General features: G+C 51.0%; 2 protein-coding genes across 3 annotated transcripts; one reads left to right on the top strand and one right to left on the bottom strand.

The window, feature by feature from the left end:
• Positions 1 to 1006: 1006 nt before the first annotated feature.
• Positions 1007 to 19525, bottom strand: Tbc1d13 (TBC1 domain family member 13). 2 transcript variants are annotated; one of them, XM_038337951.2, is made up of 12 exons: positions 19356 to 19525; positions 18414 to 18487; positions 16638 to 16678; positions 16037 to 16098; positions 15848 to 15947; positions 14353 to 14435; positions 12116 to 12275; positions 7243 to 7453; positions 6623 to 6786; positions 4458 to 4618; positions 4199 to 4256; positions 1007 to 3394 (listed from the first exon to the last, which is right to left on the bottom strand). In XM_038337951.2, exons 1-12 carry the CDS (start codon positions 19376 to 19378, stop codon positions 3365 to 3367), a joined length of 1167 nt encoding a protein of 388 aa, XP_038193879.1. In that variant the 5' UTR covers positions 19379 to 19525; the 3' UTR covers positions 1007 to 3364. The 2 variants fall into 2 exon arrangements, with proteins under 2 accessions (XP_038193879.1, XP_038193878.1); XM_038337950.2 differs by having other exon boundaries at positions 1007 to 3430; positions 19356 to 19523.
• On the top strand, positions 10174 to 10405 carry LOC119819647 (reactive oxygen species modulator 1-like). The gene is given in 2 exon segments (XM_038337952.1): positions 10174 to 10241; positions 10243 to 10405. Coding segments are annotated over 2 exon segments (231 nt in total).
• Positions 19526 to 19563: the final 38 nt, after the last annotated feature.

Genomic DNA, 19563 nt, shown 5'->3' with positions numbered 1-19563 from the left:
TTTTCTCACCAGCTGGAGAAGGTTCATCCACTCAGCTATACACACTAGAACCTATGGTGTGTTCTAGATACTGGGAATGGAGGTAAATTCTTCCAACCTGGAACTGCAGAGCCTTGTTTCTTTGCACCTCCTTCAACTTTCCCAAGGCTTCACAATGTTCAGTGTTCTTGGGGCTATGGTTCTGGCTCAGGGGTTCAGTTGCTTGATGTGTGTGATGACCTGGGCTCAATGACCAGCACAAAATTCCTAAGTACTTTAATTTCTCCTAGGTTTTGCAAGCAACATTTTATTATTTTCAGAATTCACAGTTAGCATATAGAAACACTCCCGAAGCCGAGCGTGGTGGTGCACACTTTAATCCCAGCATTCAGGAAGCAGAGGCAGGGGGATCTGTGTTGAGTTTGAGGTCAGCCTGGTCTACAGAGTGAGTTCCAGGACTCACTCTGAGACAGAGAAACCCTGTCTTAAGGAAGGAAGGAAAGAAGGAGGGAGGAAGGAAGGGAAAGAGGGAGGGAGGGAGGAAGAAAGAAAGACAAAAAAAAAGACCTGGCTTTTAGCCAGGTGTGCTCGCACATCTTTAATCCCAACACTCAGGAGGCAGAAGCTCCTGCCTCAGAGGCTAAGAGTACGAACAGAGATTGAGGCTAGCCTGGACTATATAGCAAACTCTTACCTCTAAACTAAGTACTAACTAAAGTAGCTGCAGGTGAGGCAGCTCAGTGGGTGGAGGTGCTCGCCACCTGACATCATAGGAGAGAACTGACTCTCCTGCAAGACCTTTCAACCTGCAGGAAGCACACAGATAAATACAACTTAAAGCGTAACAAAATGGTGGGTACTGGGTTAGCCCACCTGTCTCCTACCGGGCGTGGCAGCTGAACTGGAGGAGTCAGGCTTTCCTGGCAAGCAGTTCTTGGTCTTCCTTAGACCAGGAGGAGGGACTTTGACTTTGTCCTTGCTCCAAAGTCTCTTGTCCAGCAATGGAAGCAGCAATACACACACATAGTAAAGAGCACACGGTTTATTAAAGACAACTCATTAACAGCACTGACCCAGAGAACGGATGAGAACACAGAAGCCACTGCTGTGCGGTACCCGGGGGTGACCTGTCAAGCTCCTGGGGCCACCCCCACGTGGAAGCTGCTGTATTCAGACTCTGGTTCTCCCTTAAGAATCACCGCAGGCAAGTCCTTTCCTCAGGCAGCACCCAACTGGGGAGCCACTCTACTGCATATAGTCTCCATGCCCTTGGCCTTCATCTCCAGGGTCAAGGAGTGGGCACAGGATGCAGGTCTCCCACAGAAACAAATCGGATGCAGTGATTCCAGTAGCATGGTCCCAGGAAGAGAGGGAGGGAGAGAGCAAGGGAGGGAGGATGGCAAGAGGGAATGAATGCAGTAGGTGTCCCAGGCAGTGTCTGCTGGCTTCCAGGCAATGAAGAGGTCAATGCTGGGGCTGAACTACCCGCTGACAAGTCCTACATTAAGGGGAGGCCAGGATGGTGGGAGTGTATGTCCTGTATCTCTGAGTACAGCAAATGCACCAGCTCTGGCCTCCCTTGTACTCAGTTCTAGTAGAGTTCCCAGCCAGGAACGGGAGAGGATGCCAGGGTTAACCTTGGGAAATTAAGACAATCCATGCCTCCAATTCTATCACCCCAGGCACTACCACCCGCCCACAGCCCAACTCACTTGCCAATCTGCAATAAATAGCCCATGTCTAAATAAATAGTTTAAAAAAATTACCCAAATATTGTATGTTGGGGGAGAAGGTAGCAAAAAGACAGAGTCCAGCAGCACCCAAGGAAGTTTACTAAAGCAGCGGCTTGGGAAGGCAGGGAACCCTGCCCACTGGTCTCAGGAAGGCTTTGGGTGGCAGCTGCTGGAGCCTAGTTCCTGCTGGCCAGTCTGAGAGGGTGAGGAACCCCCTACCCTGCTGTCGACCTGCCTTCAGGACTCAAACCACCTAGCATCCACAGAAAAGGAGGGAGGGGCAAGGTCAGGAAAAGTCTACTTGCTGAACAGGGTGCAGCTCAGGCACTGTGTCCCCAAAGCCAGAGACAGCCCAAGCACCTCTGCAGCCCCTACAGGAACACAGCTACAGATGCAGCCTTCCTGGCACTGAGAAGCTCCAGGCCTTCAAGTTTAGCCAATGCTGGCCACAGAGAGGCATCCTTTGGTCCTTTGCCTTTGATGAGACTTACACACCCTGGGCAGGAACATGGAAGCCAAGGGATGCCAGCTCTGCTGAGATGCTCAGACTCCAGCTCCCAGGTACAGCCCAGTGGGACGTCCTTGGTCTATGAGATGATGAGTCTTCAGGGAGGCCCTTACAAGGCTCCTCCTCCCTCCTTTCTCCACAGTTGGGCAAACAACGGGCAAGAGGCCCCAACTGTCGCAGGCCACCATGTCAGCAGCACTTGGCTTCCTCAAGCAGAGCAGGCCCTCTGATGAGCCACTGTGGATTCCTTCTCTGATGAGGGGACCTTGAACCTTGGGTTGGGGATGGGAACAGGGTGCCCAAGCCAAGGTTGGCCTGCAGGTGTCTTACTAAGCCACACTCCTCATGCTGACTGCAGGCTTCAGGAAACAGAGAGGAGAGAGGAAGAGGTTTGGGGTAAGGTGATCCAGACGAAGGGTAGAGAGAAATGGAGAGGAAGGAACGGCAGGAGTCACACACACCTCTGGCAAAGGAAGAGGGAGACAGCAGAGGTAGAGACACAGAAGAGAGGAAGCAGGACCTCAGAGGGATTCCAACATGCCCACTCCACTTCCAGGGCATGTGTGAACACACATGTACATACACACACTGGAGCAGAGACATCTTGGGGACACCCCTACTATGAGTAAATACAGCAGACAGGGGAGACAAAAGGTGAACCTAGAACTGGCAGTCTCTCAGCTCTTCTGGGGTCCTTTCCCCAAGTAGCTTGAGCACCAATGCTCAGAAATGGTTTCTGGCCCATTCGCCAATTACCTCCCCTGACCAGGACCCAGGGGAAGGTGAAAGCACAAAGGGTAAGGAGCTACTGGGCAGAGGCATGGCAGGACCCTCGCCAGCCTCCTGTGCCTCACATGGCCCCAGTCCCAGGAGCCCAGTTCAGGAGCTCCAGCACTGCTCAGCAGCCTGGGTGGAGGCCTCAGGACTGAAGTGTAGGGAGGGCGCAGGGCCAAGCACTGGGAAGGAGCACAGCACGGTGTGCTCCAGGAGTAGCCTGGACCGCAGGAGCCAGGTTGGGAAGCCTGGGGCTGGACAGGTCTGTGGCTTGTCCTCACTGCTTTCGCACTGACTCCTCTGTGTCCCACAAACCAGATGTAGAGTGCAGGTGGCTGCTCTTCCAAACTCTGGGCCTCTTGCCACCAGGTTACTTCGAGTCTTGGAGCTCCTTGGCTTTCTGTAGGATCAGGCAGACGTCTGTGCTGGGGTAATCCTGGACACCAAGGAAACCACAATGTGCTCTTGGAACAGCCCCCACTGCCTTTCCACACAGATCTATCACCATGGCATGGCACCAGCAGCAGGGACCTGGTATGCCAGACACTCCAAGTATCTGGCCCCAAACACTGTATGTCACTAAGGTCCAAAGGATCTCACAGCCTGTCTTAGGACCATAGTGCCTGAGGCCTCAGCCCTCCCAGCTCCGACCGTGGAACCTGGAGGCACACCCATGAAGAACCTGGAACTAGCTCTGCCGGTATAGCCCTTAGTCTTCCAGTCCCCCGAGGAACCCTAAGAAGGGGTGCTGTGATTACATCCACCTCACAGACCTGGCTAGTGAGGTTAATGAAAACAAACCCAAAGCCAGGTGTTGGTAGACACTGAGGCCTGGAGAATGTCACTTGGCTCAAGTCACATGAGAAAAAGAACAGAACATACATGAACCTCAGGCCGGCTGACAGACCCACCTGACACACAACTCCCCACCAGGGCAAAATCAGCAACATTCACTGCCTTGATCTTGTGGCCTGGAGTCCTGGAGGGCCAAGGCTGTATACCTCTCAAGGTCTGTGAAGACCAGGATTCAACTCAGATTCAAACCAGGAGTCTGCACCCTGAACCCACAACATGTGCTCCTGTTTCTGGTGCCAGCCTGCAACAGTGGCTGGTGCCAGCCTGCAACAGTGGCTGGTGCAGGGTGAAGTGTCTGCCCTGTTGCTGAGACCGACTGGCCTTCCCTCCAGTGCCCAGTGCCCATTACCTGCAGAAGCCGCATGTTGACGGTGAAATCCCCCTCCAGCAACTGCTCCCGGATCAGTCTGCAGGGAAACAAGCAGCTTCAGCGCTGGACCCTAGATGTCCCAAGAGCAGGCCTGCAGACAGGCTCTCTGCTGATTCCTCCACCCTCAGCAAGGCCCGCTTGGAGGTCAGTTCCAGAGGCTTGCTCTGGCTGCCTTCCAGGACTGCCCCCTCCCACCCCAGCTTTCCTTAAGGACAGGGCAAATCACGGCCCCATTTACATGAGCATGGCACAGCAGACCAGGAGGAGGAAGTCAAAGCGGTTGTCATCGGCAAAGAGTGAGTCCCAGATCCGGATGACATCAGGCAGCAGGAACTCCTGCGACAGCAGGAGTGTCAGCCAACGGAAGGCAAAGAACTGGGGCTTGATATTCTGCTCTTGCTGGGGAGACAGCAGGGTTTGGGTGTTAGCAGCAGACAGAAAATGCAGCCTAGGAGCAAGCCCTGCTCAGGCCCCAAAGGGGCTACTAAGAGGGCAGCCGCTGCTGCAGCCCAGTCAATGTTGCTTTTGATTCCTTCAAGACACACTAGAAGCCCTGGATTTTACTTCAGCCCTTCAGACGGCTCAGCACTTGAACGTCCCCGTCTGGAGACGTGCACAAGGACCAGCCCCCGGCACGGCACCTGTGCTCAGCTTAGGAACCCATGAACAACCCCACAGGGCAGGAATCCCCAGGAAATGAACACTTTGGGGAGTCACAGAGGGTATTAACAGAAAGAACATGCATCACTAAGTAAAAACAGCATACTGTATTCATTTAAAATTGGATGCTTTATGCCAGGAATGATGGCACACACCTTTAATCCCACACTGGGAAGGCAGAGGCAGGCAGATCTCTTGAGTTCAAGGCCAGCCTGGTCTACAGAGTAACTTCCAGGACAGCCAGGAAAAACAGGTCTAAAACAAACAAACCAAAAAAAAAAAAAAACCAACAAAAAAAAAAAATTAAAATAAAGTAAGAATATACATGTCGGTAAACATAAGAATATATGTCCACATATATATATATATATATATATATATATATATGTCCATATATATATATATATTTCCCCCCCCCCCCACAAAACATTTTAGAAACTTGTTTCTGAGACAGAGTCTCACCATATAACCCTGACTGGTCTTTTTTTTGTTTTGTTTTGGTTATTTTTGTTTTTTGTTTTTTCGAGACAGGGTTTCTCTGTAGCTTTGGAGCCTGTCCTAGAACTAGCTCTTGTAGACCAGGCTGGCCTCGAACTCACAAAGATCCGCCTACCTCTGCCTCCCGAGTGCTGGGATTAAAGGCGTGAGCCACCACCACCCGGCTCCCTGACTGGTCTTGAACTATTACATTAGGATAGCTTCAAACTCACAGAACTCTGTCTGCCTCTACCTCCTGAGTGCTGGGAATAAAGGCGTGTGCCACCATCACACAGTTTCATTTTTTTTAAATAGTCCAGGTTGGAGTCAAAGTCACCATGAAGCCAAGTATAACTTTAAACCCTCATACCCTGGCCTTCACCTCCTAAGAGCTGAGGTTGCAGTGGCTACGACACAGAGAATGGAGCCCAGATGGAGTCCAGGCCTTCACACGTGCTAGGCAAGCGTTCTGTCAACCGAGCCACGACCCCATACACAGCACTCGCAATTTATACAGAAAAATGTATCCTATCTATCTATCTATCTATCTATCTATCTATCTATCTATCTATCTATCATCTATCTATCTATCTATCTATCTATCTATCTATCTATCTATCTATCATATCTATCATCTTATTTTTGAGGCTGGGTTTCTCTGTGTAACAGCTCTGGCTGTGCTGGAACTAGCTTTGTAGACCAGGCTGGACTTGAACTCACAGAGATCCACCTGCCTCTGCTTCTCAAGTGCTGGGATTAAAGGTGTGCACCACCATCGCCCAGCCCCTTAATTTATTCTTAAAATAGGTTTTCATGTAAACTGCCCTCAAACTCACTATGTAGGCCAGACTGGCTTGAATATCCTCCTAGGATGCGCTTCCTTGTTTAGCTTAAACTGAACTATTTTATGAAATACACAGTGATGGCTTTACAATAAACTGAAATTGCATTTTTAATGTATCTGTTGGAGGGAAGTATGTAGAGTTAAAGAACAGCTTGTGAGAGTCAGTTCTCTTCTCTACCATGTGGGTCGGGTAGAGTGGCTGGGCTTGGTGTTAAACACTTTCATCTGCCATTTGCTGGCAACATTATTCTCTGTCTCTCTCTCTCTGTATTTTGAGACAGACCAGGCTGCCAGGCTAGCCTCAAACTCAGAGAGCCTTCTGCCTTTGCTTCCCAAGTGCTGGTGGGCCAGCATCCTGAGTTGCTCAACTGCAGCCACTTTCAGCCCCCAGACTCGGGCAGTAGCTGTGTGCCTGTCCTCACCAGTTTCAGGTAGAGTTCTGCATCCTTATCCTTCAAGGTGGAGTACACCTTTTCCATCTTGTAGGTAATGCCGCACTGGGAGTCATCCAGGCTCTTGATGAAGTTGTCCCGGATCTCAGCCATGAGGTTGGTGAAGCAGAAAAAGGTGTCAGCTTCAGCGTGCTCTGGGACAGACAGTGAGGTGTGGGTAGACGCAGGGAGTGAGGTGTTCTTGAGTCCCACCTCACCCACAAGACATATGCCCCACTTCAACGTGTCACCCAATACCCCTGCAGAGGCTGGAATGGGTCCCTCACCTTGGCCCCACCTACCCCTAAGGACACTTCTAGCCCATCTTCTAGACACACAGCCCACTCAGCAGCTTTCGTGCACTATGCTAATGGGTCTCATCTCTCAGCTGGTCATGAGCATCTATCCACAGAGAGTTCCAAGGGTCAATAGATCAGTGAACAGCAGTATTCTGCGAGGCAGAGCTAGACAACACTTGCTCTGACATGGCCACAGACGTCTGAAATAGATGAGGCTCTGGAGCCCCAAGTGGCCCATCAGCCTGCCTAGCCCCATTCTCTTTCTCTAGGGAGCCAGCAATGGGAGGCTCAGGCAGCGAAGAGCCTGTCTACCTTTCCACTCGCTGTTCGGGTCAGTGGCAAAAGTGTAGTACAGGGGACCCACGATCTCATTCATGCCCTGCACGTAAGCGATGCCAGGGTTGAGCTTGGCATAGATGAACAGGATCCGCTCCACCACCTCCCAGTGGGCTTCACAGCCATTGGGCAGAACCTCATACTCATTCAGGGCTGGCGGTGCGTTGTTCTTGTGTGGGGAGCTCATCTGGGGAGAAGAGGAGAACCTGTTAGCAGGTCAAATGTTCCCATGAAGCCCAACGTGCCTTAACATCCTAGTTTATGACCAAGACATGATATGGAGGAACATGTCACACAAGGAAGAGGAGGTGGATGCTGTAGGAAGACACTGAGTGACAACCAGGTTAAAAAAGAGGTCACACTTCCTTTAGTCCTAGCACCTGAAAGGCAGAGGCAGGCAGATCTCTGTGAGGTTGAGGCCAGCCAAAGCTATATAGTGAGACCCTGTCTTAAAAAAAAAAAAAAAAAAAAAAGAAAGAAAGAAGCCAGGTGGTGGTGGCACATGCCTTTAATCCCAGCACTTGGGAGGCAGAGACAGGCAGATCTCTGTGAGTTCAAGACCAGCCTGATCTACAGAGCGAGTTCCAGTTCAGGCTCTAAAGCTACAGAGAAACCCTGTCTTGAAAAATAAACAACAACAAAACAAACAAACAAATCAAAACCAATCAAACCCAACAACAAAACAGAGGTAAATTCTGTGGTAAGGACCTGAGGGGAAAGGGAGGAAGGGCCTCCTGCACAGTGAGAAGACCTGATGGTGCCAGTCAGCCTCCCGGGGGTACTCACGGGAGGAACAGAACTAGCTACATGCATAAAAAGGTGTGCATTTCTAAGTACACGTACTTCAACTGAAAATAAAGACTTGGCTGCAGGCAATGATGCAGGCCTGTAAATCCCAGCACTTAGAGGTAGAGTTGGGAGGATCAGGAGTTCAATACCAGCCTCAGCTACATATAGAGTTCTAGACCGACCTGGACTACATAAAACCAGATCAAAACAAGAAAAGGTGTCCACAATATCAGCTGCTCTGCAGAACCTCAGGAAATTTAGGGGATTTGGGTGCCTGGGCCCTGCCCTCAGCCTGCTCCAGCAGTGGCTGCAGAGCTGGGGGACTTGTAGAAGAGACCCCAATGGACTACACAAGACTTTCTTTACTTAGGAGTCCAGGTAGCCCAGGCTATTTCCACACACCTTTCATACATGTGCATGACAGAAACACATGCACCCCAGGAGCAGACCATACTCCTCCAATCTGCTCTCAAAGCCATTTTCTTTTCAACAGAGCTCCATGTATTCAGACTGAACTTCAAACATATCATACAGCTCAGGATGGCCCTGAGCTGGTCCTCATCAGACAGCTGAGGATGGCCCTGAGCTGGTCCTCATCAGATAGCTGAGGATGGCCCTGAGCTGGTCCTCATCAGATAGCTGAGGATGGTCTTGAGCTTGTTCTTGCCAGACAGCTGAGGATGGCCCTGAGCTGGTCCTCATCAGACAGCTGAGGATGGCCCTGAGCTCGTCCTCATCAGATAGCTGAGGATGGCCCTGAGCTGATCCTCATCAGATAGCTGAGGATGGCCCTGAGCTGGTCCTCATCAGACAGCTGAGGATGGCCCTGAGCTGATCCTCATCAGACAGCTGAGGATGGCCCTGAGCTGGTCCTCATCAGACAGCTGAGGATGGCCCTGAGCTGGTCCTCACCAGATAGCTGAGGATGGCCCTGAGTTGATCCTCCTGCCTCATATTACAGGCTTTGAGCCACAGCACCACCTTTGAACAGTTCAAGATGAGGAAATAGGCTCACGTAGACTTGAACCTGGACTGACTAGCCCAGAGGCTGTGTGCCAAGTGGCTGCAGCAGGCTTTCTTCCATGATAGCCCAGTGCCTCTAGCTTTCCAAGAACCTGCCTTCCATGACCTCATTCCTTCCAGCTGTTTCACAGCCAGGCAGGGCAGGAGTGATCATGCCCAGATATGGAAGAGGAAAAGCCCAGAAACAGCAGCTCCGTATCCCTTGCCCAGAGTCACACAGAAGACAGAAATTGACTTGACTGAGCCACCCTACCACAGGTCCAGAATCCTGGGGATGAAGCTTCAGTTGGATCCTGGGCTGTCAGGACCAGAGCCAAAGGTAAAATGGGTAGACTTGACCCTCACGTGCAATACTACAGTGAAAGGGTTAGCACCATGGACCTTCATCAGGCTATCAGCATCCATGCCAAGAGGGGTGCACAAAACCAAGCTACGGTTCCCTCACCACGCCTGGCCTATGCACAACTTTGGTGGACCCTACCCTCGTGGCAGGTACATGGGACCAGGAGTGACTGCATATGCCTGACTGCTCATCAACCACTCAGGGAGAAGAGTTGTGTGATTCTCCACTCCCTGCTGGGAGGCTGCAAAGGAGGGCTCCCCTGCTGGTGAAAGCCCATGACAAGTGGGAACAAGTCACCACCACAATTTCCAAAGCAGTGGGCCTAAATGGAGCTATAAGGCCATACACCTTTTAGGGGGCATAGCAGCTGCCACAGTGGCGAGGTCTGCTATTTTTTCTGGAGCTCGAAAACCCTTAGAGCTTACCCTCTTCTGTGTGTTTCAGATCTAACCAAACAGCAAATTCTGACCTTGGCAAATGCAGCCATCTGTTTTGATAGCCCTTCTATGCCCAAGGACACCTGAACCAAAAGTTGCTGCATGCTCAGACTCCTCCAAGAGCCCACTAGCAGTCTGCACACGGGCCGGGTTGGACCTCCCCCACCAGCTCTTACAGGACCCTCCGGCACCTCCCCTCTGCAGTCTTACTGCTCCTAGCCATAGGGACCCTCATTTTTTTCTCCATGATACAAATGGCAAATCGAGCTTTCAGTGTGAGGCCTAGAGCTGAGCGACTGTGCGGTGGCAGATGAGATGTCAGTAGCCATGGGTACCTTACAGGCAGCCCCAGCCAGCTGCTTTGACCAGCTGAAGATGGGCTTTGATGCACATGGGCATGGTGGTTGGGGCGTTGTTTGGCACCTTCTCCTGTCTCAGGATTGGAATGTGGGGTCAGGAGCTGATGGGTGACATTGGGAAAACCATGATGCAGAGTGGCAGCACCCTTGGCACATTCAAGGCCATTGGAATGGGCACAAGATGCTAATGAGGGCAGTGTTTACCTGCTACATCTATACTTCCCCATCCATTTCAACCCCTGTGCAAAAATAAAGCTTTTTTCTTAAAAAAGATAAATTACATTTATATGGTAAATAAGTACTAACAGTCAACACAAATCTAAAACTGACCACCAGTACAGGGACTGGGAAACAGCTGGGTGATTTCCCCTAGTATTCAGGAAGGGCATGGCAACTCATATGTGTAGGGCCGTATTATTTAGGACCATATTTCTACATTGTATGGTGGGCAGAATTCAGGGCACAATTTGCACCTGCCACACAGAAGGTGGTCACCTAGCCTTTCCAGACAAACTGAGGCCATCCTAAACAGGATATGCCTCATCCTAAACAGGGTCAGGATATGCTAATGCCACTCTGCTCCTTCTTTGTAATTTGGGAGATCGCCTGAGGAAGAGGTGTTAATTCAGTCTATGTGACAGAGCAGCCATAGTTGTGGAGTTGACCTAAGACCCCCTACCCCAGAAACAGAATGCTAATGAACTTCCCCCTCAGTTTACCTTTTGATATAAGAGCTGTTTGGATAATAAATGTGAGTGATCTTCAGGATTTGAATGAACCCTGAGATTCCCTTCTGATACTGCTGTGTGAATTGCGCCTTGATTATTCCCACGCCTCCACACTGGTCTGAGAAATAATTTATGTCAGGGCGGGGCTGGACCTCGACATAGTGGCGCCCAACATGGGGCACGAACCCATACCCCTGAGATTAAGAGTCTCATGCTCTACAGAATGAGCTAGGATCCTGACACACATGGCAGTGGCCAGTGGCTTCAATGATCCATGCAGTGGATAACAGGGACATACACTAGATGGCCTGTGGGAGGAGGGGACACAGTGGCCATTGGGTGGGGCCTCATTCAGAAAGGTTTTTCTCTTATGTAGCAGAAATACTGGCCTGGCCCCCATTTCTTGAACACTGGCATTATCTCACATATGAGGACTTTGGCACATGTTCCCCACAACACTTGGAATGCTATTTCTCCTCCATCCTTCTCCGCTCCCCTCCCCCCCACCTTATAGGGCAGTTGAGGCTGACATCCGGACCTGGACATCTGGACCTGGACGGGCTGCTAGCCACCCCAGGACTGCTCTCATCACTGCCAGGACTGCTCTCTCAGAACATCTCCATTTCCCCCATCAGAGCCTGAGCAGGAGGACAGCACCTCCCCCACCCTGCAGCTCATAAACCCTGTAGGAACAACAAAAAGGCGCTCTGACACTAATCTTCAGAAAGTACCCAGTGCACTGTGGCCAGCGGACCAAAGGAGACATGGACAGGCTGTTTAAAGAAGACCCCAGAGGCTCGAAAGATGACTCAGAGATTAAGAGAACTGGTCACTCTTCCAGAGGGCCTGACTTTAATTCCCAGCAACCACATAATGGCTCACAACCATCTATGATGGGATCTGGTGCCCTCTTCTGTCATACAGGCACACATGCAAACAGAGCACTCATATAAACAAACAAACAAACAAACAAACAAACAAACAAACAGCGGTTAAGGACAGGAATTCCCAGCACTCACAACTATACCTGACTCCAGTTCCAGGGGATCCAGTGCCTTTTTCTGACATCCACAGGCACCAAACACACACGTGGAACACATACACACAGGCAGGCAAGCACTCAAAATAAAATGAATCTTAAAAAGAAAAAGATCCCAGGCTGGCTCTTACATTTGTGACCCCGCTCCGGTTCCTGGCCACTGTCTGAGATTTCAGTGTTGTCTGCTCCACCCGTTTCCTAAGGGTCTCGAACTCATTCTGCGGGTCCAGGATGAGGAGGCAGGGGTATTCGGTGGCTCTCTGGAAGAAGGATATATCTGGGCACAGCCTCCTGTTGGAATGGAAAGAACACTGTCACTCAGGGTGACAGCCCCGGGTATCCTCATAAGTGGTTGATTTTATTTATCTTACAGTGCTGGGGACTTGTCTAGGTCCACGCTAGACAAGTGCCCTACTCCCGAGCTACTCTTCAATTGTTTGCTTGTTTGTAATCATAACATTTCAGCTGGGGATGGTGGCTCAACCTGTAATCAACTACTTGGAGTTCAAGGCCAGCTTCAGCTACAAAGTGAGCACCTGAGCAGCCTTGACTAGTGCAAAACTTTGTATCAAAAACCTAAAATATTTAACCCCCAAAATACAGTTTTTATAAAGGCATTAGAAATTACAAATATATGCTCATTTCATAAGTGTTTATGAAGACGTACATGTGTACATTTATTTATTTATTTATTTTTGTTTTTTCAAGACAGGGTTTCTCTGTAGCTTTGGAGCCTGTCCTGGAACTAGCTTTTGTAGACTCAGAGATCTGCCTGCCCCTGCCTCTGCCTCCCAAGTGCTGCGCCACCACCGCCCAGCTCACATGTGCATTTTTAAAGTGTCTTTAAGGTCACACTCGACAGAGCCAGGTGGATAGAGAACTTACAGAGTAAGTTCAAGGCCAGCCTGGTCTATAGAGTGAAATCCAGGACAGCCAGAATGGTTTCAGGAGAAAACCTGTCTCGAAAAACAAAAACAAACAAACAAAAAACCCCCAAAAAACCCCAAAAAACAAAAACACTAATTCTCATAAACCACAAACACGTTTCCATGACAAAAGCACTTGTCTACTTGTCTAGGAGCTAAGGATCTAGCTTAGTGATAGAATATTTTCCTAGTAAGCAATATGTATACATGTATATAAGTACGTCTGATATTCATAAGGAGTCAAGTCCTGAGTTCACTCCCCAGCAAAACATTATATATATTTACATGCATCTGTCTGTAGATGCGTGGATGTGCACAAGGATTAACCATGGTCATTTACCACAGGAAAGAATACCCTTTGCTGACATGAAGGGATGTGCAAGAAACGGTGAGCAGGGGCATCTGGCGCAGGACAGGGCATCGCAATCATATATACATCTCAGACCGCCTAGACACAGCACACTGCATACTGGCCCTCGGCAAACACTGACACCCTACTGCCAACACCAGTGGGAAAGAGAGCCTGAGCCCCTAATCCCTCCCCAAAACTACTACAGGATGACACTCTTGACCTAAACCTGGTCAGGACAGCATCTCATGGGTAGTGCTGTTCCAATGCCAGTCTGAGAAGAAAGGCACCAAGAGCCTGGTGTACCACCCCATTCAGGCATCCAGAGGATGTCTAGAGAGGGATCTGGGCAGAGCCACAGCACTTGGGGAGGAAGAGGGTCTACCAACAGACTTTGGCCCAAGCCTCAGGGCATTCCTGCACTGGTTTCTGAGGCTAGGAAGCTCTTCCACACAGCCCCATGCCTCCCATCCTCTCCTAGCCTGGCAGCTCATGCTGAGTCACCTCCCCTAAGGCCCCTCTTCCCTCAGCACCAGCTTTTCCTCCCTCACAGCGCTCATAACTTCTGCAATCGCATACATTTTGACAGGCTGAGCATCTGTATCTGTCTCCTCAGGGAAACCTCCAGCCCTCCTCACATGGGTGCAACTGGCCTGTGCTGTTGCCGGCAGAACTGGCCCCAGGATTCCTTGGGAATGCCACTGAATAGCTCTGCATGAGTTTCCTGTCTAAATGAGGAGTGGGTGCCAGAGAGGACACAGTCAGGCTGCTCCAAGTGAGGGGGTTCAGCTCCCAGGGTCCTTCTCTAAGGGCAACTGATCATTTCAAAGGCCTCTGTAGTAGGCTGAAGCCAGCACAATGATCCGGATTCCATGTGAAGACCCACGCTGCACACGCCCTCAACCTGAGCCATCTCACTTCCATTTCCACAGAAGTCGTGTTCAGAGAGCCTGAGTCGCCTGCCCGTGCTCAAACAGCCAAGTGGCGAAGCTGTCACTGAAGCCAGCCAGGCTCCAGTGCCCTCTGGTACCCAACTGTAGGTATAAACCCTGGTGAGGACCCCGGTAGCAAAAAGCCCCTGTGGGCCTCTTACCGGACATCTTTGTCAATCTGCAGTAGCACCTCGTTGTCCTTAAAATACGTGTTCCACCGGCTATCAGGGTTCGGGTTGAGGGGCTGTGAAGAGAGAAGCAGATGCTATGTGCAAGGACCAGCCAGGGCTGCAGCTCAGCGGCCTCACATCCAATGCCCACAGACCTAGCTCTGGCCTACAGACAGGCTCAGTCCACCCAGCAAGCACAGGCTTCCCCGGCTTCCCCAGCTCTGCAGAGGCACTCCACACCACATGGCCAGGAGCGAGCCCTACAGTCTGCTCTGAGCACATCCTGTGTGGCAGTGTTCTCGGCAGTGCCCCAGACAGAGTGTGCGCACAGCAGCCGCTCACTGAGCGCCGCGTGGAAAGGGCGGACAAAGAATGTCATTTCATTAGCTACACTTCCTGCCCTGTCCAGTAAACATGAAGAAGCTCAGGATAGAAGAGAAAAATGGGATTTTTCTCCAGGTCTCAGACAGGCACTTATTTCAACCTAATTTCTGCCCAGCTTTCCTCAACTATACAATCCTGGTACCTTCCTCAAGGACCCAGGGTGAGGAGAGGCATGTAGTTTAGTGGCAGAGTGATTGCTTACCACAGTTGAGACCCTCTGCTCAACCTCCAAGCCCATAAGAAGGCAAACAAATGAACATTTAGCCAGGGATAAAGCCCAGATTTTGGAAGAGCTGAAGCAGGAGTCCAAGTCTGAGGCAAGCTTCAGCTATATAGCAAGATCCTGCCTCAAAAAATAAATAAATACACCAAAAAAAATCTATTCCGGGTCTACAAACTGGCTTAGTGTGTACAGGTGCTTGCTGCACAAGCATGAAGACCTAAATTCAGTCCCCAAAATACACGGTAACGGCAGAAACTGACTCTATAAACTATCCTCTTCCCTCTGTGCCATGACATCACCCTCGCTGGCATCCATACACATACCAATAAGACATACTAAGAATGAATTTTAAAAATGTTAAGTTCAGGGTCACTCTTGGCTATAAATTGAGTTCTAGGCCAGCCTGAAATACACAAGACTGTCTTTTTTTTCAAGACAGGGTTTCTCTGTGTAGTCCTGGCTGTCCTGGAACTCACTTTGTAGACCAGGCTGGCCTCAAACTCAAGAGATTTGCCTGCCTCTGCTGGGATTAAAGATGTGTGCCACTAGCGCCCAGATTAACAATAATAAAGCACTGGGGTGAGGGTTCCAGAGACCATGACCAAAGAGCTCCTGGAGCAGGGTGACTCCCACAGCGCCCTCAGGACAACGGCCATCACTTATGTTCCCAACTAGGCCTAGGGCTGCTGTGGTTACCGTGTGCCTAAAATAAGTGGGGAGACACCACTGTGTCCAAGGAGTGGGCAACCCAATGAAGCGGGAAGACCTGACAGGAATGCGGGCCAGGACCACCTGTCCTCCAGCAAGGGGTCCTCGCCTGGGCCCAAGCCTCTGCCCTCTCTCTGTGCACCCTCAGCCCCTGATGCCAACCTTACTTACATGATCTTCAAAGGTCACGTCCTCCCTGGATACACCCATGTTGGCCTTGGCTATGCCAGGCTGGATGATCATTTCTCGCAGGAACTGAGAATAGAGCCCTCTGCCGGAGAGGAGAGCAGAGAGGAGAATAGTGAGTCCAGAGAAGCACCCCCAGGAAGCAGACAGGTTGTGAGAGCTCACAGGTCTTACCTCTGCTTGGCCAGGATGGAAGTCCATGAGGCTCTCTCCAAAGGGAGGTAGTTCAGGAGGATCTGCACAGAGAACAGCACAGCTCTGGCGACATCCCTGCGCCCATCCCGGACAGCAGTGGAGGCATGCAGGCCTCAGAAGAAAGGCTTCAGGAAACCCTCAACAGGCGAGGTGGCTGTGACCCAGGAGCTGGGGTCTGAAGAGTGGCCCCCTTCTTCCTAGCCCTAGCTGGTCCCTCCCTCTGTTTTCCACATAGACTCTTCTAAATGAGAAGAGAAAGTGGTGGCATTGAAGGCCTGGTAACCAGGAACAGAGGCTGCCACCACCTCAGGCAGTGGCTTCAGGGAAACTAGTTTTGTCCCAATCAGCATCCCTTCCAATGCACATATGCACCAGGAAGTGGAAATCTTTACTGGCATTATGAATTGGTCCATCCCCAAATGAATTCTGGAAAGGATGCCAAGAGAACACAACCCCCCCTCAACTTCCAGAAACCCTTCCTCAGATAAGCAAGGAAAGGAGCAGAGAAGAAGGGCAGGGGAGGACCATGCAAGACCCAGGAGACCCCAGAACCAAGAAGCCCCACCCCAGGCACACCCACCTTCCAGCAGAGGCACCGCAGTCCGCCCTCACAGGGAATGCCTGTGGACACAGCAGGCAAAGGTCACCCCAAGCCAGAGTTCCAGAACCCCCCCAGCCCTACACCTTGAGCCAGTTGGCAGGAAGTGGAGTGAGCAGGAAGTACTTCGGGGACCACTCTTCACCAAAGAAATTAGTTAGCAGGATGCTAACTAATTTCTGTCTACAGTTCTGTCCCACAGCCCAGAACCTCATCTGTCTGGATGTTCTTTGAACCTTCTCATCTTTGATTCTTCTTCTTCAAGGAGGCATCATCAACCACCAACTCTTAGTCAAAGCCCAGCTCTTACTCAGGGAGAGGGAGCAGAGTTTCATGTAGCCCAGGCTGGCCTCCAATTTACTATGGAGCCATGGAGGAGCTTCTGTTCTTTGTCTCCATCCTCTGAGGAGCAGAATTACAGGTGTGTTTGGCCACCATGTCTAGTTTATGGGTGCTGAGGATCAAAAGCGAGGCTCTGTTCATGCTAGGCAGATACTCTGTGAACCAGACAATATGCCCAGCCTCAGACAGGGTCTCACTACATACAGGTCTCACATAGCTCTGGCTGTGTGGGAACTCACTATGAAGAAGGCTAGAGTTTTTTTTGTTTGTTTGTTTTTGTTTTTTTTTTGTTTTGTTTTTTTCAAGACAGGGTTTCTCTGTAGCTTTGGATCTTGTCCTGGAACTCGCTCTGTAGACCAGGCTGGCCTCGAACTCAGAGATCCGCCTGTCTCTGCCTCCTGTTCTGGCATTAAAATTGTGAACCACTATGCTGGGCATTGGTGTCTCTGCGGCTCTCTATGACAACCATCACAACTGGAAACATACGAAACCTTGGGTATGAATGCAATGTGTATAGCATCTACGAATGGAGCGGCACAGACAGACAGGAAGCACGTTTGTCTGTTGACACACCTATGCCTAGCACAGGACACGGGTCTCAAACGGCATCCACGTTTGTGAAATGCAAACCAAGCTGTCAGGTTACGAGCCCTGTGCCAGAGAGCCATGACTTCACTTAGTTCCCATTTTAGTTCCAGTCAGCAGGAAGATTAGCTCTCGCAGCCTCGCTCACAGATAGAGAAACTCATCTGTAGACAGAGTGGCCCCAGCTCAGCATAAGCACCGCAGACTGCTCCAGAAGAGAAAAGGCAACTTCTGCAGTGCTGCCCCAAGTCTCCCAGGAACAGTTCTGACGAGGGTTTCCCTGGCACCGTGACCTCAGGCAACTTCAATTCCTTCCTGGCAAAGTTATCGGCAGAGCAGTGCCACAAAGAGCTATACAAACACCCTGGGGTGTTTTTACAGACAGGGTAAAGACCCAGTTATCTCTGGGCTGGAACATTGACCATGTGAGGAAGGGCAAAGTCAAACGGGGCTGATGTTCAGCTCCTCAGAGTTGGTGTTCTAAGGCTGAGTTTTAGCATTAACCAAAGGTCACTCTCAGCTCTGCTTCAAAGCCAGGTAGAGGAACCAGGAACCACCCTGCAACTTCTGAAACTCAGGAAACTAGTTGAGAAATGACAAGCGCTTCGCCTAGGCTCAAAAGGTCACCCCTATTTCAATCTGCAGGCTACTTCAGGGAATCTGGGGAATCAGATGCGTCCTATCTAAGGCCAAAGGGTGGTTACCACTCCTACGACATCCAGGCAGCTCTACGAAATTGGTCTGCTCTCCCTGGGTATCGTCTTGATGCTCTCCCCTTCATCTTGGCCATAACGCTATTTCAAGGAAACCCCGAGGAAAATTGTGCCTTACCACTAAAGCTGAGTTCTCGAAGCTTCTCCAGCACAATGGAAGGCTCCTTCAGGACATCCTGGAAATCGGCAATCCTTCAAGGGCAGAAAAGGAAACCCCAAGGTAACAGCCAGCCAGCCCACAGATCCCTTACCCCAACAGTCTCCAACCCCAAGCCTAGGGAGGTGGGCAATCCTCTAACATCTGCAAAGTCAACAAAGAGCAAAAGGTGTTCTAGTCAAAAGGTATGAAACCTTAACATTAAACACTTTCTACTGTTGGTGAGCTGGCATTTCCTAGTCACTTGCTGTGGCCAAGCCTAGCCCACACCACACCACTACCTGAATTCACACAACCAAGATTCGCAACCAGGAGTAATTTGATCTACAGATAAGGGCCCTGAACAGTTTCTCCACCATTCCCACAGCTCTCTAGGCTGGGGAAGGGGGAAGGGGGAAAGAGGAGAGGGCACAGACTTCTTGGGCCTGTCCTCAGGCAAGGACAAAAGACTAAAAATTAGTCCTGGAGTGAGCAAAATTTAGCCGACGCTGCAAGATGTAGCCCTGCGGGGGGCGGGGAGGGGGACACGATTAAGAGGCCAGACTAGGGACCCCGGGTTCTCTCTAGTGTTTCCCATAAGCAAGGAGTACAGGGACAGGAGTATTTGGGGGAAGAGGATCCTGGAGCCAGGAAGTGGGGAGGGATATATAGGTCTGGATGAGGAAGACACTAGGGAATGGGGTCCGGAGTGAGAGAGAAAAAAAGGTGACACCAACGTTAGAGAAGCATCTCTGCTTCTCCTCACCGCCACACAGGCAATGATGCTGAGAAGTGGGCACAGAGGACCCTCCGCCGGGGGTGGGGGCTATTCTTGGCCGCACATGCGCTGAGCAGCTCGGTCGGGGAGAAGGCGCGGCCCGGCCGGAGCGGTCTAGACACAGTCCTGCCCTCGGGTCTCCTTACCGGCTCTTGTGCAGACTCGACATGATGTTGACTTCCGGACCCCCGGGCTGCTTCTGCAGCCCCAGCTGCCGCCAATGGCACCCCTCCCCCTCCGGGGACCCGGGGAGCTCCGCAAAAGCCTCCGGCGGGAAGCAAAACCAAGAGCGTGCACGTTCCGTAGGAGCCGGACCGCGCTGGTTCCGCCCCGGGATCACGTGACGCGGGACTT

Source organism: Arvicola amphibius, chromosome 7, assembly GCF_903992535.2.
Source record: "Arvicola amphibius chromosome 7, mArvAmp1.2, whole genome shotgun sequence".
In the NCBI taxonomy this organism is placed as follows: Eukaryota; Metazoa; Chordata; class Mammalia; order Rodentia; family Cricetidae; genus Arvicola; species Arvicola amphibius.
The sequence above is the reverse complement of the archived record's forward strand: the minus strand, read 5'-3'. Positions and strand labels throughout refer to the sequence as shown.